This window comes from Mastigoproctus giganteus, chromosome 5 (assembly GCF_048544385.1).
Source record: "Mastigoproctus giganteus isolate SK-2022 chromosome 5, ASM4854438v1, whole genome shotgun sequence".
Taxonomy (NCBI): domain Eukaryota; kingdom Metazoa; phylum Arthropoda; class Arachnida; order Uropygi; family Thelyphonidae; genus Mastigoproctus; species Mastigoproctus giganteus.
In genome coordinates, this window is record NC_143579.1 from 23,607,252 (window position 1) to 23,624,234 (window position 16,983).

A 16,983-nucleotide genomic window follows, 5' to 3' on the forward strand; every position below is an offset into this window, starting at 1 on the left:
ATAAATGCAATAAAATGTATGTTTGGTTGTCATGATTTCCATTTGCATGATTTCTTATATTTACATTAATTACGCATTTCACCCTTTGGCAAGATATTTATGGCAATTAGGTATATCCCATCTAACAAGTGCATTTCGAACATTTCTGCAACCCACGAGGCAGCGAAAAACACATTATTAAACAATTCTTGCAGAGCAACCTCCAGATAGTTCACAGAATGAACATTCTTTGGTAACAAGCTAAAAAGCATCCCAATCAGTCAGTCCATCTTTTACCTGTACGCTGATGGCTGCAAATGTATCGATTAGTACATGCGAGGACGCTGCCAAAGTCCATTTTGTTAAGAGATGAACATACCTTAGTAGGCCAAATAGTGTCTATATTTGTGCCTCCTGGTTTCTGTATCCCCTATGAGAGGAGAACCGAATACAATATTCCAAATGAGTTCAAAACGTCTTGTATACAGGGAAAATGATATCATTCCTGTTGACAAAGGTCCTAAAAATCATGAACAGGATACTACATGCTTTCTTGTCCACCTGTGTACACTACATGCCCTTCCATGTACTGACTTACAGATTAATTTAATGTGATAACAACTCTATGACACTGAATCTTGAATTACCAAAGTAAGATGTTCTTAATGTGAAAGAACTAAATCTCCCATAAACAATATCTCAAAATCCATATCTCAAAATTTTTAAAATCCATTTCTGCTAACTTGAAAGTCAGAATGGGTCATTTAAAAAACAGCCTTGTACTCACCTTTCCCCCCTTTCTCTAACTCATTTCAGCATCCCAAGAATATCAGCCTGCCTCTCCAAGGTTCCCATTTTGATAATGACCTGTTTCCTTGGTAAAGCATTCATCTCAATTAATCTTCCCCAGTTGCTTCTGCATCATAGGTGATACTCGTGCATAGGTTCACACTGAACTATGCATGAGTATTTGGACAGCTCTCAATGAGTACTATTCCAGTCTTCTAAGTATGCATACCTAGGAGACCAATATGCATACTTAGAAGATGTCACAGGAATGGAGATGAATTCTCCATACCTGGAGAAAAAAGATGAAAATGGAGATGAACAATTTCCAGCATACTGGCGTATAGGTGCTACAAACAGGTGAAAAAAATTCCCGCATTCAGATACATGAAATCATAAAAGTTCCACCATGATGCCTGCATATTTTATCAAGAAATCTGTCTGCCAGAGGTAAAAGAACACAATTCAGATGAGTTTAACATTTTCTGATTCGTATTTTTCTTAAATCCAGGATCATGTAGAATCCTATGATTCGAACTATAATGAAATTAGGCATATGTATAATTCTTCCTACCTCAATAATTCAAGAATATGCATCATTAACCTTCAAAGTGCATTTCAGCATTTGCATGGATTTTGCGGTGCTCACTGTGATGGTGAAAAATGTGGTCACTTGATCAAAGTTAAATATATTGAGACTCGAAGTTTGAGCAGGCTAATTTCTAATTAACTCGCTGATCTGCCCTAATGGAAACTGTTGAAGTGTAGGATTTGTTTAGTTTATTATGAAAATAAATCACCAAGACATATTTTGACTCAGGTATGCACATGTTGTAACATGGTATTTTTATTCATATATAGCAAGTATCATCAATACAATTCAGGAAGAACATTCATTAAAAAAAAAGTGAAATGGAAAAGACACAAGCTAATAAAAAATGGAATGAAATAGCAGTGTGCCATAACACAGTAAGCAAAACATAAGCATCCGATCCTTCGCACAATCGGTTGTTCAATCTTCAAGCTACCGTTCAATTATCAGTCAAATTGAAGATCGAGATACATCTTAAGAGATTGGGGAAGTCGAAGTTTTTGAATACCATAAGGAAGTTGCCAATTATTATGTAGGCGGTCTCTGATAACACATCTACAAAGATGGGTAAGCTCAGATGGATTGAAACATCTACGTTTCATAAGTGGCAGCACCGGAAATGTTAATCCAAAGAATTCTTCTACAGATAAAGTCAGAGGTTGTCTAAAACTAGGCATAAAATCATCGATAGCATTCTTTAAAGAAGGGACTGATAGCTGAGGAGCAACTCGAAGTGCATATTGGGCACACTTGATGTCCTCTTCCAACCGAGAGGTATTTTCACCTTGCAGTTTTCTGTCCATAAATTCCTGCAAAACACAAAAGACGTAACAACAAATTCCGAAATTTGTATATCCATATGGATAGAGCTTTTTAGCACCGTGTCGCAATAGTTGCATTATCATTTCAGATTTATTTGCTGGGTAATGCCTGTGGTCTACAAAGAGCAAATGATCCACAAACCTTGAATCATCATCATATTTTACCCTTGTAATATTCGCTACCTGAAGGAAATAGGACAGTGGATATTCCCACGCAGTTCTATTTGGGTTGGCATATCGTGGCCACGAAAAAATCATCGGCACTTCTTTAGGAAACAGGATAGATTGGAAAATATATTGTTTATCATCTGCTATGTCGCATATCCTCTTCATGAGTAATAGAACTTTCTGCATAAGACGCACATCGAAAATGTCATTCCAGAAGCACACCTTACTTAGCCAACAAATCGCATCCTTTACTTTTAGAACGTCTATATTGCTGGAGTTGAAGTAATCATACTCTCCTTCCATACCACATTTATTTTCTTCTCCATACTCGTATTCTTCTACCCACTTCTGACATAGCTCCAAGGAGACCGTGAAGTAGTGTATATTTTCGGGTGTAAGTTTACCATCAACTTGAATCGCGAATAAACATGCGTGTTCATTCAATACGATTTCATCAGCTAATGAAGTCAAGCGGAAATCCAACATTTTTGGCCTGTGGCGATTCAGTATCTTTGGCCTGTGGATATAAAAAATATATATATTAGCTTATATTTGATTCTCACAAAAGGCAATCAACAAAACTAAAAGTAATTAATTTATTAGAAAATTTTATTTTAATAAGTAAACATTTTGTAGCCATATTGAAAGTTGGGATCAAAACAAATTTGAAAAAAATCTGTTGTTGGTAACCGTATCATGGAAGGAACAAAACTATGGTTGTACTTTTTGGTGAACAAAAATCATGGTTCCTAAGGTAATTACAAGTAAAAAACGGGTTGGACATTGGAGTGGGACTCCATTCTCGCAAAACTGGGAATTGAAAAAGAAATATTTATTGAAATAATCAAAAAAGATTCAAAGTTTAGTAACCGTTGATGAAACTTTAACCATATCTAGCAAATCAGTGCTCATAATTTTTATAAAAGTCGAAAATTCTGATTTTTAGCCAATTTTCTTTGATTTGGCCGAGTAGTTTAGAAGAACAGAATAGTGAAACAGTATACAAGTTTGTTAAAGAGTTTATACGAAGTTGGATTTGATACTGGCTATTTGAAAAAATTGGTAGTTCTGATGATGCTTTGTTGTAACATTAGGGATGACGTCAGACTGTCAAAAGATTTTTCTAACGTCATTTGAAATTGTTTGAATCATCGCCTGCAACTTGTTTTTGATGATTCCATTGCTGACACAAAACAAGTGAATCACATCAAAATGTTCATAGATAAAATCTACACAATTTCTAACCAATCAAAAAAAAAAAAAACTCAAACAGAATTAAAAAATTCGGAAACACTTGGACTAGAAATAACAGAGATTGGAACAATTTAGGTCTAAGATGGGCTGCTTACAGTTTAGGACCAACACTTGCTGTATAGCGTGCTTATCCAGCTTTACACAAATGTTTCAAAAACCACAAAATATTCAGGAATGGCCACCCATCTTCGCAACAAATTTTCCTTAGATGATTTAGCAATAATTAGACATATTGCAAGAAATTTCGCTTATTTTTAACGCCCTTCAAGCCAGAAATGTCAAAAGAGCTGAAAAACTAATAAAAGGTCCATCTTAGCTCGTGGAATGCTCAAAGAAAGTTGAGGAACCTTTGAAAAAAAGTTAATGAAACCATAAATACTGATGCCATTAAATATTTTGATTTTGCCGAAAATCATTTTACTGATTTTACGTAATCAAAAACCCTTAACTTTACAGCTTATGGTGCAGTTAAATCTTTAAATAATTCTCACATTAGTACACTGATGACTGTACTGATATGAAAATTACTTAAAGATGTAACTACCATCAGAGGTAGCTTTTGCTTACGTAAAAGTGACAACGTGGTCTCAGACAGTTATTAAATCCTTACAGTGGGATCAACTGATGATGTTACCAAGAGCAAATTCTAAATGGGAAGCATTCAAGGAATTATGGAATCTAGCTTTTCATACCAACTAAGAAATAATGTTGAAGGTTTAGGCTTAAATGGATCTCAGATGAATTAATGAGGCTTGTAGCAGAGAAGAAAAATGCATGGGATGCATGCCAACTATCCGGCGACACAGAAGCCTATGGTAGATACAAGCTAGCCCATAATCAAGTCACAGAGGAGGTTAGGTAAGCAAAGACAGATTAAGAGAAATCCTTGGCAAAAATTGCTAAGAAAAACAGCAAAGACTTCTTTACTTAAATAAACTCTAGAAGGAAGGGGATGAATCAGATTGGTCCACTTGATATCGATGGTTCGACTGTTGATGATCCTGCTCGGATCGCTAACAAACTGAATGAGTATTTTGCATCTACGTTCGCACATGCAAGCAAAGTTTTAGCCATAATTATGAGAGCATTATTAGATTCAGAGGAGGTCCCCACGAACTGGAGATATGCAAATGTATCCCCAATTCACAAAGGGTGATCAAAGGTTTACACGAGTAAACACAGACCTGTTAGTTTAACTTCTATTACGAGGAAAATAATGGAGTCACTGGTTAAAGAAGCAATGCAAGTTCATCTACAAAAGACTGCAATTATAGTTCAGACACAGCATGGGTTAAGAGAAAAACTTTGCTTGACCAACTTGATTGGATACTACGATATGATCACAAAGGAACTGGATGTAAAAAGATATCATGTACTTGGATTTCAGGAAAGCGTTTGATACTGTTGCACATAAACGTATGCTATACAAATTGGAGCAGTGTGGAATTAAGGGCAAGTTGCTGCTATGGATAAAAGGATGGTTGAGTGGGAGAAGACAGAGTGGTGAACGGTGGACACGCCACATTGTAGACTAATGTTATTAGTGGATTCCTGCAGGGTTTGATGTTGAGATCATTCTTGTTTTCTATATTTATCAATAATATTGATAAAGGTATAGCAGGCTTAATGGCCAAATTTGCAGATGATGAAAAGGATGGCAGACTTGTTAATGACAGTAACGAAGGTACGCTGCTGCAACAAGATTTAGAAAAGTTCGGCAGACAGGCTAACAGGTCGCACTTGAAGTTTAACGGTGACAAATACAAAGTACTGCATATGGGTAGCAGTAATCCCAGAATAACGTACCAAATATGCGGTACTACGCTCAGGTTAGGGGAGAATGAAAAATACTTGGGGGTAATTGTACAGTCAGACAAAGTTTAAGACAGTGCAAACAGGCAGCAAGAGCAGCTCACGAGATGTTGTCGATGATATATGCAGGACGTTGTTGTTGTAGTAGAGTTTTAGGAGCATCGGCGACTAAGGCCATATTTCTCCTTGTATAGTGTCTGTAAACTGCGTGTTATGTGGTCGATTTTCTGTTTTGCTGGACGAAAAAACCACTACCCTAGCTTGAGACCGACTAACTCAACCAGGTTGTGAAAAAGGATCATAAAAATTCCTCACGTCATGGACTGGACTTGAGGTTTTTCCCACCCGATGTGTGGAGGAAGGCGATTCTACCAACTATGCTACGCACGAGGGCGATATACAGGAACTTTGCTAGCAAAGGTAAGGAGATGATTATCCTTTTGTATATGGCAATGGTCAGGCCACACCTTGAGTACGACATACAGGTCTGGAGGCATCATTTTAGGAAGGATGTAGAGCTGCTGAAAGGAATACAGAGAAGTGCAACGAGATTGGTGAGGGGAGTAAGGTTTGCTTTTACTAAGAATGGCTCAAGTTCTGCAAATTGCAGCGTTTAGAGACTAGGCATCTGCGAGGTGATAAGGCTTTGAATGGTTTGAGCAAATTCAATGCTGATGGGATTCTTCCCATCAGCATTCAAATTCAAATTGAGGAAAGGCAGTTGCAGAATAAATGTGGGTTGCCGAGTGGTTAATTGCTGGAACAAACTTCCATCTGTTGTTGTGGTAGTTGATAGCTTAAATTAATTGAGGTTAATGGATAGGTGAAATGAGGTTTGTTTGTTTTCGTTTTTTTTTTTTTTTTGTTTTTTGTGCTGATGCTGTGCAAGCTTGCTTTCTTGTTTCATATGCCACTACTAATACTAAAGCTAATAGGTGACATGAGTAATTACATATATGGTAGCTTCACTTTTGTTACAGATAAAATGATGGAGTGTCTAATTAAAAAAAGTAATGCAGAATTATCTAGACAGGAATTCAATTATACTGCAGCAACCACGGCTTGAATTTGTTAAGGGGCAGTTGTCTGACCAATCCGATGCAAAGGTACTGGATGCAAAAAATAATTCTGATTTATACTTGGATTTCAGGAAGTCTTTTAATACTATTATACATAAAAGACTGCTGTACAAACTGGAGCAATGTGGCATTAAGCACAAGTTACTGCTATCAATAAAATGATAGTTGAGTGCAGCAAAGTGTGGTTATCAATGAGCACTGCTTTTTTTTTGTGGCCTAATGTTATTAGTTGAGTCCCCACAGGGTTCAGTACTTGGCCATTGTTGTTTTCAATATTTATTAACGGTATTTAGAAAAGGTATATCAGACTAAATGTCTAAGTTTGCAGTGATACACAGGTTGACCAACGACACTAACAGGTTATGTTGCTGCAACAAGATCTAAAAAAAATTACGGATGGGCTGAGAAATGGCAGTTTAAATTTAACATTGACAAATGGAAGGTACTGCGCATACGGGCAGCAGTAATCTCAGATTAATGCACCACTGTATAGTACTATACTCAGGGTAGTGGAAAATGAAAAAGACCTGGAATTAATTGTGCAGTCAGATATGAAGTTCTCTGAGCAGTGCAGACATGAACCACGACAGCTCATTATATACAGGAACTTTACTAGCAGGAATAAGGAAGTGATTATAAGGCCAAAATCTTGAGAATTGCATAACAGGTCTGGAACCTCATTTTAGGAAGGATGTAGATCTGCTGGGAAAGGTGCAGAGAAGGGCAGCAAGATTGGTGAAGGGAATGAAAGGGGATCTTACCAAGACGGGTTTCAATTCGGCAATTGCAGCATCTGGAGACTAGGCATCTGCGAGGTAATCCGACTGAGGTGTTTAAGGCTCTGAATGGAGCGAGCAAGATCAATGCTGATGGCATTCTTCCTTTGGTTAAGACTACACACGATGGGGGGGGGGGCATAAATTCGAATTGAAGGATGATTGCAGTATACATGTGCGAAGGTTTGCCTTCAGCCAGTGGGTGGTTGATTATTCGAACCATTCCAAACGGTGTCGTATAAGTTAGCAGTTTGAATAAATTCAAGAAAAAACTAGACAAATCATTGGAGGGAAGGGCAGATGATGTGAGATTTTTTTTGTTGGATGCTTCATAAACCATTACTACCAATAACTAATAATAATAAAATACAGGGTTGATAAAATTGAAGTATCCCTATGTAGAGGGCTCTGGAGCGAGTTCTACGGCTCGTACTGAAGAGAAATTTGGGCAACAGGTGCAATGGTAATTGCTGTGGTAATAACTTACGTTATTTGCATAATCGTAAGTTATTGCCACAGCGCCATTGCTCAGCTCTACTGTACTGTATAAAAGCAAAGCAGTCTCTTCAAAATCATACAGTAGATGTTTGCCTGCACTACAGCAGCAATGCCAACAACGTTGCAGGAAAATGCGCTATTAGTGAAGCTGTACTATCAGAACAGCAACGATGCAGCTGCGGCTATCAGACAATTCCGGCGTCAAACGGCGTGGACCTACGACTGTTTGTGACGTCCACAAAATCGTTGCGAAATTTGAAGACATCTTGGTGTTCAACCAGGTAGAGGTCGAAAACGAGTGGACTCCTCTCGTTTTGAAGATGTGGCTATGGCTGTCGAGGATTTATCGAGTCAATCTCCATGTGGTTGCGCAAGCATAGCCACAAATCGAAAAAGCAAACATCATAATAATAAAAGACAAAAAATTTAAGCAGCTGGTTACTGCGTACATAAATCTATAAATAGTTATAGAATTATATATTGTGATGTTTTTTTTTTTTATTTTGAATTGTAATTGTGAGTTTTCGTTATAAAAATTTTTACCATTCCTGTTCGAACGTAGTTTTTCTGTTTCATCCCACATTAGAAGTTACTGTCTTCTTTTAGGCCATGGTTAATTTTCACTTTTTTTTTTTTCCAAGTTTGAAAACAATAAGGAACTGAGGGGTATATCCATAGAGCTGCAACAACGTGGGTGCCTTCAGGATACCACATTCATGCAAGATGGTGTACCACCCCACATCCACCGTTGTGTCCAAAGATTGCTAAGACAACACTTTACAGACTAACGGGTCAGCAGCCGTTGTTTCCAGACATCTTGGCCACCCCGATCACCGGACCTCACCCCATGCGACTTCTGGTTGTGGGGTTTTTGAAGAACCAGGTGTATCGGGAAGGATGTCAAACTGGCAGATCTGAATGACAATATTAGACGTGACGTACTGGCTATTTCAGTTGACATGTTACGTTCTGCTGTAGAAAATGCTGTTCTTCAAATGGAAACTGTGGTTGGTGGATTGCAACGATTTAAATAAAAATAAAACGATGAAGAAAATACTGATAATAGAATTGATGAAAAAGTAAACAAACTTCAGCCAGATTCTTGGAATATTGATGAAGTTGCTGTTCCTTGGAAGATCCCCCGGAGAAGAATTGATTGCTCAATCAATGATTTCCACAACTAATTGGTAAATGTTCCAAAAAATCGGAATTATGTGATACCAAAATCTGTACAAAAGGCTAAAAATATCCTAAGTCCTGCTGAGGCAGAGCGTAGTCTTTGACAAAGTTGCCTTACAGTTGGAAACTTCGCAAATTTTTACCATTGAATTGATTGGCCTTCCATTAAATTCCTGAACCCAAACGTGGCTGAGAAATAACCACACAGATGACAATATGGCCAAAAAAAAAAAAAAAAGGAAGAAAAAAAAATTATGATGATAACAAGTAGCAATTTGGAAATATTTAAAGTAAATAAAATATATTTAGTGTTTATTTTTTTCCTTGGGGGTTAAGAATCGCGGGAACCAGGTGTTAAAATATTTGAACCCCACCACTGAATACCTTCGTTCACCACCCGACACAAGGCCCTTTGCCGGATTAAATCACCGGCTAGCAGGGCCCTTGCCCGGGGGACAAATTTTACAAATCATGAAAAAAAATGAATAATGTATATAGCCTTAGTATAATCAATAACCGCTATACTCCAGAACATGGTGCACCTTCAGCCTGCCATGGTCTTGGGGTGTTTATTCCCCACTCTTCCAGCTGTTTTAAAATAGGAAAACGAGTTCCCGATTTTAAAACAGCGGCAAGGGTGGGATAAACACCCTAACTAACGCTAACCATAGCAGGTTAGGCACGTGATTTTCAAAGGGGCACCGTGTTCTGGAGTTTTACCTCAATAACAAAAGTAATACAATTATTATAATCACTGAAAATGAAATTTCACATAATCACAATTAATAAAAAGTATAAATTAAAAATTAATTAGAAAAGAAACAACGAAGTAAAGGTTACACATACAAAAGTGTTATGTTTATACATATAAATTTTATTATATCATTAAAAATTATAATATATTTTTATATTTAATAAATTTAATATTAATACTTTTATACTGACAATCAAAATAAATAAATGTGCATTGAAAGAGAATCCTTGAGCCTCACTAATCAAGAAAATGAGTTCAATAATACATTATTTTCTTTTAAAACATTAAATTTAATCTGATTTTTAAGCTGAAAAAAAATTCAATAGATATACATTAAAAAATCATTTTTACAATAACTGCATTAGATTAAAGTAAAAAAAAAATTAAAGATAACAGTACTGTAACTTAACGTCACTCTATGAATGGTGAAAAATAATTTAGGGCGACTAAATGATACAGAAATAATGAATGGCACATTGCCTTTCAGCAACATTTACAGAAACTGGCTAAAATTCAGTTTATGGTGCACCCTTCAGACTGTCGGCGAGAAGGCAGTGGAGACTGCCCACTAATTGTTTGATTGGTTGCACATGCTCTTCTGATTTTCCTGGCAAACGCGAAATTATCGTGCTGTTGTTCAGTTTTTGTGCTGCTCTGCTGCCCTCGGTTATTGTCATTCCTTGTTTATGGTTTGCAAAAGGATGGATGTAAGATTGTAATTGAATGGTATATAAGTATGAATTTGATAGCTTCGAAATACAAGAGTTTCCAGTGAGGATGTTTGATGAAGTGTCACCAGCCGGAATGCGAAGACTGATGAGATGAGTTGCCAGATGAAAGTTTGTTCCAGCAATCAATCATTCGTTGGCAAAAGGCAAATTTCCGCACAACAATTCTACAACTGGCTTTCCTCAATTTGAATTTATGCCCCCACAGGTTCGTAATCTGAGCAAGCAGAAGAATCCCATCAGAATTGATCCTGCTTAACCCATTTAAGACCTTATATACCGCAATCAGATCACCTCGCAGGTCTCCAGGCGCTACAATTTGCAGAACTTAAGCCTTTCTTGGTAAGAGCACGCCTTCCTCCTCCTCACCAATTTTGTTGCCCTTCTCTGTACTCGCTCAAGCAACTCTACATCCTTCCTAAATGAGACCTCCAGACCTGTACCTGCACTCAAGGCGTGGCCTGACCATATCAGGTTCTCTTAATAGTAGCGGGGGGGTAACCAGGAAAAAATTGTCATTTTTGTTGACGTACATGAACAAATAGTATTGTACGGGTGAGAAGAATCATTGATTGTAAGTGGTGTTAATTTTTGTTAGTTGTTTAAAAAAAAAAAAATTCAGTTTCTTTTTCTTCATTTCAGCTAAGACATTGTGATGATATCACGTGACATCCCTAGTAACGTGCGGGCGAGAAGAGGGGGTAAGCAGTAAGTGGGCTGAGTCTTCACCGGTCAATCACTGCCTTCTCATTGGGGACAGTCTGGAGGGTGCCCCTATTCTGAATTTTTACCCATAGAAAATAATGTTGGCTCTATATATTTTTTTTTCGATTAAAGTGTGACATCAATAAACGTAATAATAATAATAGTTTTCAAATTGGTTACCCCTGTACAACTACAACGCTATTCAAAACCACTAATATTAATAAAAATTTATGCACCAACCAACGATTCAGCTTCGATATTCATTATCGAATAAAAACTAATGCATACACAGATCTTAGTGACATGTCACTTCAATTCAACCAGTATAACCACAATGAAGTGGGAACTCTGAAAACTTAGCTTGTCATATTGACCCAGGGCAAGAACGAGATTCACAATCTTCCTAAACGGATAATCTTCTGTACGAAATTCCATTCATAAATAGAATAAACGAATGAGTCCTGCACAATTTCGCAGAGCCATACTGTGAACAGTGTTTTTGGCCAAGAAAGTGCAGCCATGTAAAAAAAAAAAAGCTGGAGTGCACCACGCGCGAGTATTGAAGGGTTAATTTATATAGTAAATTTCAGAGTAGACAAGCATTATGCACACATCAACAAAAGTTCAGTAACATGTTCATATTCAGAAAAAGATGATATATTTAAAATTTTCTTAATGTGTATACAGGTTTCAGGTGGCCCTTGAACGTCGGCGCTTTGGTGCAGTGCAACACTTTTATCCTCGGAGCCGCCCGCCCCTGTTTATAAAGACCTAAAACCGTCCCCAGATGGTCCATTGAAAAATATAACGCAGAGAAGCACTGTTGATGAGGCAATTTTAAAATTGTGTTAACTGGATTGAGGTAACACAACCTTAGTATATTTTGAGACTGTTTTGGTTTTTGGGCTATGGAAAAAAATCGAAGTGCTCCACCAATAGGACTATATTTTTGTTTCCGGTAATAGCCATGCACATCCACAATTCTGTCCCAGTAATGGTCCCGGGAACCACTAACCCGCTACTGGGACGCGTCTTCGCTGATGTCAGAATCTTCGTTAACCTGCTACTGGTTCAGCAGCAGCGGGTTAACGAAGATTCTGACATCAGCGAAGACGCGTCAAGTTCTTATTTCTAGTTTGCTTTTCATAATAATACAGAATTATAAAATTAAGTATTATTCGTTAAAAGGAGAATGTCAATATTTGGGATATAATCGATTTTTTTACTCAAAATTTAACAATGTATTAACAACTATAAACATTTTTATATACCCTCATTTTCTTGAATTACAACTTCGCTGCTGATAACCACATTTATCATTGGAACCTAGGATACACCCTGCATGTATACAACAGTACAGGGACTTTTGGAAATACAGAACTTCATAAATACAGTCAGTAACTTCTGGACTCAGCACATTTAGGATTTTTTACACTTCCTGGTTTTTTGATGATTACACATACAACCTACGTATTCAGAGAGTGGGTAATTCGTTATTTTTATTAGAGAATACAGTAGCTGTGATCCTTATTATCTCCACAGAACGATAGTTATCAGACTTCAAGTATAACCTCATATTGGACAATCGCAACACCCTTACCGGAGGTAGCATTTGAATCTGCGACCATCATTTCTTAGGCAGGTGCGTTATCCATTGGACTAGCCCGGGTTAACATTTTGACTTATATACTATACTGCAAACTAGTATTCAGAACAAAACAAACACTACATTTTCGCACAAAAACCTTATCTTGAACTTACCTGCAACCGCCAAACCAGAATGTCTCTTCTTTCTCTACCATTTTCTCCATTCTACTCTCTGCCATCTTACGAGTATACTTCCACCTTGCTTCGCGTAGCAACTGTTCACAATCACGGGCGTGTCAACCCTCTACCCCCCACACGAACACTATAGGTTCAGAGTTTCCACACTTCGACCCCTGTAATTGGTACGCTAAAATTAGCGCAAGACTTTGTTCTTCTAGCTTTGTAACAAAGTTCGACGAGATGTCAACACTCACATTTGTTGTTGTCAGGCATTTGGACAAACAAATACATTTGTATTTTTCTTAAGACTTAAACATTTACATTGATTTCTAAAAAATGCATTTTTCTCGTTGGAAAAATGTTTTTATCTAAGTCTGAAGAAACCAAAACACTAATTTTAAAACAATTACTACCAAATAACTATTATTAAATATTTCGCATAGTAAATAATCACTTCTTCACCTATCAGTTGCAAAAAGAGACAAACTATGAGAACCTCTTGGAAAAGTGACATTTCCTTCTTTACAAGACGTTTGCAGAACTATCTTGTCCTTTAATTTGTTTTTGTAGTCAGCAGGACTTAAAACTGCATAACATGACGCAACAGTCGTAAATCTCACAGTAGAACAAATTTGCCTTTGCAAAGAGTTGTCCTGGTATTGCGCTACTATCAAACAGCTGACCTCCCTAAAAGGTAGTCAGCAGGACTTAAAACTGCTACATGATGCAACAGTCGTAAATCTCACAGCAGAACAAATTTGCCTTTGCAAAGAGCTGTCCTGGTATTGCACTACTTTCAAACAGCTGACCTCCCGAAAACATCCTGTTAACTGGTCTCTCATTGGACCAGTTATTTTAAAAATATATATTAATAGAGTTGTAACAAATATATTTAATAGAGTTACTCGGTGTGAGCTTCAAAACAAGTTCTTAAAGTTTCAAAAGAAGATAAAGCTTTCTGTTGACATCACTTCTCGATTCTACGAAATCAGTTTTCATAGAGGTAATATAGCTAAAGCTATTAATTGAAAGTAGTGCAATACCAGGGAAACTCATCACAAGGGCAACTTCGTTCTACCGTGCTTTTAAATCTTGCTGTCCGCAAAAACAGATGAAAAGACAATACAATCATTATAAATTTTTACAGATGTAAGTTCAATTTTTAAATATTAAATTCAATTTTAAAGAGTTTACAGTAACAAGTTTTTGCTTGTTTATTTTGTATTCAATGATTTTATCTAGTAAAGAATTCAAAAAAGTGCAAACTGGATGTGGCTTTGCAATCATAGGAAAATCTCTTCCCTTATGTTCCTATTTGTCATTAGCGGAAGCATAGATGGAAATGGGAATCAACCACCCGCTGGCTAAAGGCAAATTTCCGCACATCTGTTCTACAACTACATTTCCTCTCATCCCCTCAGACGATTAATCCCAAGAGGCGGAATCCATCAGCATTGAGCTTGCTCAAACCATTCAAGGCCACCTCAATGAGATCACCTCGCAGGTGGCTAGTCTCCAGACACTGCAATTCGCAGAACTTTGACCTTCAGACCAAAATGACGTTTAACATGTGACAATATTAACAAAAGTCAAATGCTGGATGACTTGTTTTTCCCCATATAACAAAACATAAGCTTGTCTGGTTATTCAGATATCTGGGTAAAAGATTACTCCTGAAACTATGCATTTCCATGTCTAAATAATAAGACAAAGTAAGAAGGTTTACTGATCGAATTAGAACTGTATGGATAATTTTGGTGTTAAGTCGCTTTAAATTCCATATAAGCCTATTTTGAGAACAAAAAAATGCCCTCTAACAAAATATAGTCCCAACGTCCTAACCGGTTAGAACCATCCAGATTTATCTGAGTATCAAGGCTTCGCCAATAAAACAGCGCTTTTTTGTGTAAAGTCATAATACAATACCAAGGAAACTCGTGATTGAGTTGCTCCACGATATTTTGGAAATATCAGGACTTAGTTGCACTAACTGGCGTCTGAAAACTTTGAACAGTTGTCACACTTGATTTTCTTTTAACAGTAAAAAGACTTAGGAATATAAAGGAAAGGTCCAAAAAGTTTATGGCCTTCTTATTCTTTATGCACAAAGGGTTTTAAGGTATTTTTTAGACAGAGTACCTCATAGCAGAGGTAGAAGTAGTTGAAGGGCCCTAAGCAAGGACAACAATATCTTGATTATTTGATATTTGAACTGCAGATCTCAGAGAAAGATGGACTGGAAAAAATTCATTACTAAAGATAATACTTTTAAAACAGAAACAGTTTTTAAAAAAATTAAAATACACCCCCCCCCCTGAATATCTAACCATTTTAATGCAAGTTAGCATTTTTCAGGACACTCGCGCACTCTTCTTCACTTGAATTCGCAGAAACAGCAGTTATGTTTTGTCAGAAGACAAGGCCACAAAATATCCAGAAACAATTAGTGCTTTTATTCATGCGATGGTTTACTGTTGGGAAAGGCATGCTTTCCTCCCCAAAACTACAGCCTTTATCAATCCACTGCAGGATGAAAGCCTCCTCAACGATTCATGTTGATGGAAACGGACCATAATCTGCCACAATGGTCTAGTGCGGTTGGCAGATCGATCGTATTTAGCAAGCAGTCAGGGGCTTGAACCCCGGTCTACTCAAAGAGCATGCGCTACTGCACTCCTGCTCAGACCACTCGGCTACTCCCGATGTGTCTGCTAACCTATTTTTTAGACAGCCCTTAACGACCACAAAAATTCTAGTTTTTAGCAGTATAAAATCTACAGCCATTGCCAATCGACTGCATGATGGAGACCTCCTCAGCAATTAATGTTCATGGGAGCGTCCTGGTGTTGTGCGGGTTGGCAATTCGACTATATTGAACAGTCAGGAGCTTGAACACCAGTTTACTCAAAGAGCATGTGCTATTGCAACCCCGCTGCTGACCACTCGGCTACAGAGGCCTTTTAGCAGTATATTCTGTTATTTTAAGAGGGGTTATACAATGGAAATTTCACGATATGCTACTTTATTCATTAGTGTTAAATATAGTCATGGGCGAACACATAATTTTTCTAAAGGCGGGGGGGGGGGGGTGTTAAAGGCAGTGTTCCAGGAAATCATTAAGCTTCAATCATCATATAGCAGTATAAAAAACTCCAGATTATTTTGATTATAAGGGGGGGGGGGTTATAGCCCCTTACACAGGAGCACCCCTGAATACAGGTATAATAAATCTTTTAAATGGAATTTTGAAATGACGATCTGAAAAGTAAAGTTGAATTCATGATTCTATGGCTCTAGAAGTTGTGGCATACTAGTTTTAGTATTAGCAGTGGACAGTGCTTTTTTTGGGGCAGTGCGGCGTACCGGAACCTTTATTAATAGTGACATTTGGATGCAGTGCACTTCGAAATTTATAATATTCCATGAATTTTTTTCACGTTATTCAAATAAGCTTAAAATTATTTAACTAAATTTACATTTTTCACTGTCTATTGTTAAGATATTTTCTATATAAAACTGTATAACCATTTTTATAATTCTAAATTACTCAGTCGGACCTCTGTTTAACGAAGTCCTTTATAGCGAATCATTCTGAATTCCCTTTGCAAGTAATTCATTTAAAATACTTTCCTTTGAGGGAAGAAAATTTTCGTATAGCGAACAGATTAGGAGAGAGTTAACTCAGTACACACTGTTCCCATTTCTGGCCTTCAGGCAATTAGTGCTGCTGCGCGAATTAAGAGATCTAAAGGGATTACCATTGTACAACTTAGTGGTACCTGGTAAAACATATTGGACTACCTGTCCCACATACGGTGAAGTTGCGCTGGTCAACAGTGAGCAGTTTAAGTGTATTCCCAATGGGCTCTGTCCCACCTTCTACTGCAGTGGTGTCCAACCTTTTCCCATACAGGGGCCATATTCAAAAAAATTCAAAGTTAGATTTCTTTAGTGTGTTACATTTTTCATATCTTGTTGCATGTAAAAGTAATATTGAAAATATTCGAAAAATTTATTAAGTACAATACACAATTACATTTACTGAACAAAACATTTAATGAGATAATTTTTTTGATAATTAACCA

At 37.2% G+C, this 16,983-nt stretch overlaps 1 protein-coding gene across 1 annotated transcript; it reads right to left on the reverse strand.

The window, feature by feature from the left end:
- Positions 1-1,803: 1,803 nt before the first annotated feature.
- Positions 1,804-12,970, reverse strand: LOC150085239 (uncharacterized). The gene is made up of 2 exons (XM_090373876.1): positions 12,893-12,970; positions 1,804-2,863 (listed from the first exon to the last, which is right to left on the reverse strand). Exons 1-2 carry the CDS (start codon positions 12,955-12,957, stop codon positions 1,804-1,806), a joined length of 1,125 nt encoding a protein of 374 aa, XP_090230002.1. The 5' UTR covers positions 12,958-12,970.
- Between the last annotated feature and the right edge of the window lie 4,013 nt (positions 12,971-16,983).

What these genes read in the sequence shown, in the direction of transcription:
- LOC150085239 (XM_090373876.1), bottom strand. Translation starts at nt 12,957, where the DNA reads ATGGCAGAGAGTAGAATGGAGAAAATGGTAGAGAAAGAAGAGACATTC. An exon ending in TTCTGGTTTGGCGGTTGCAG is followed by an intron (nt 2,864 to 12,892) that starts GTAAGTTCAAGA and finishes TTATATCCACAG; the next exon opens with GCCAAAGATACTGAATCGCC.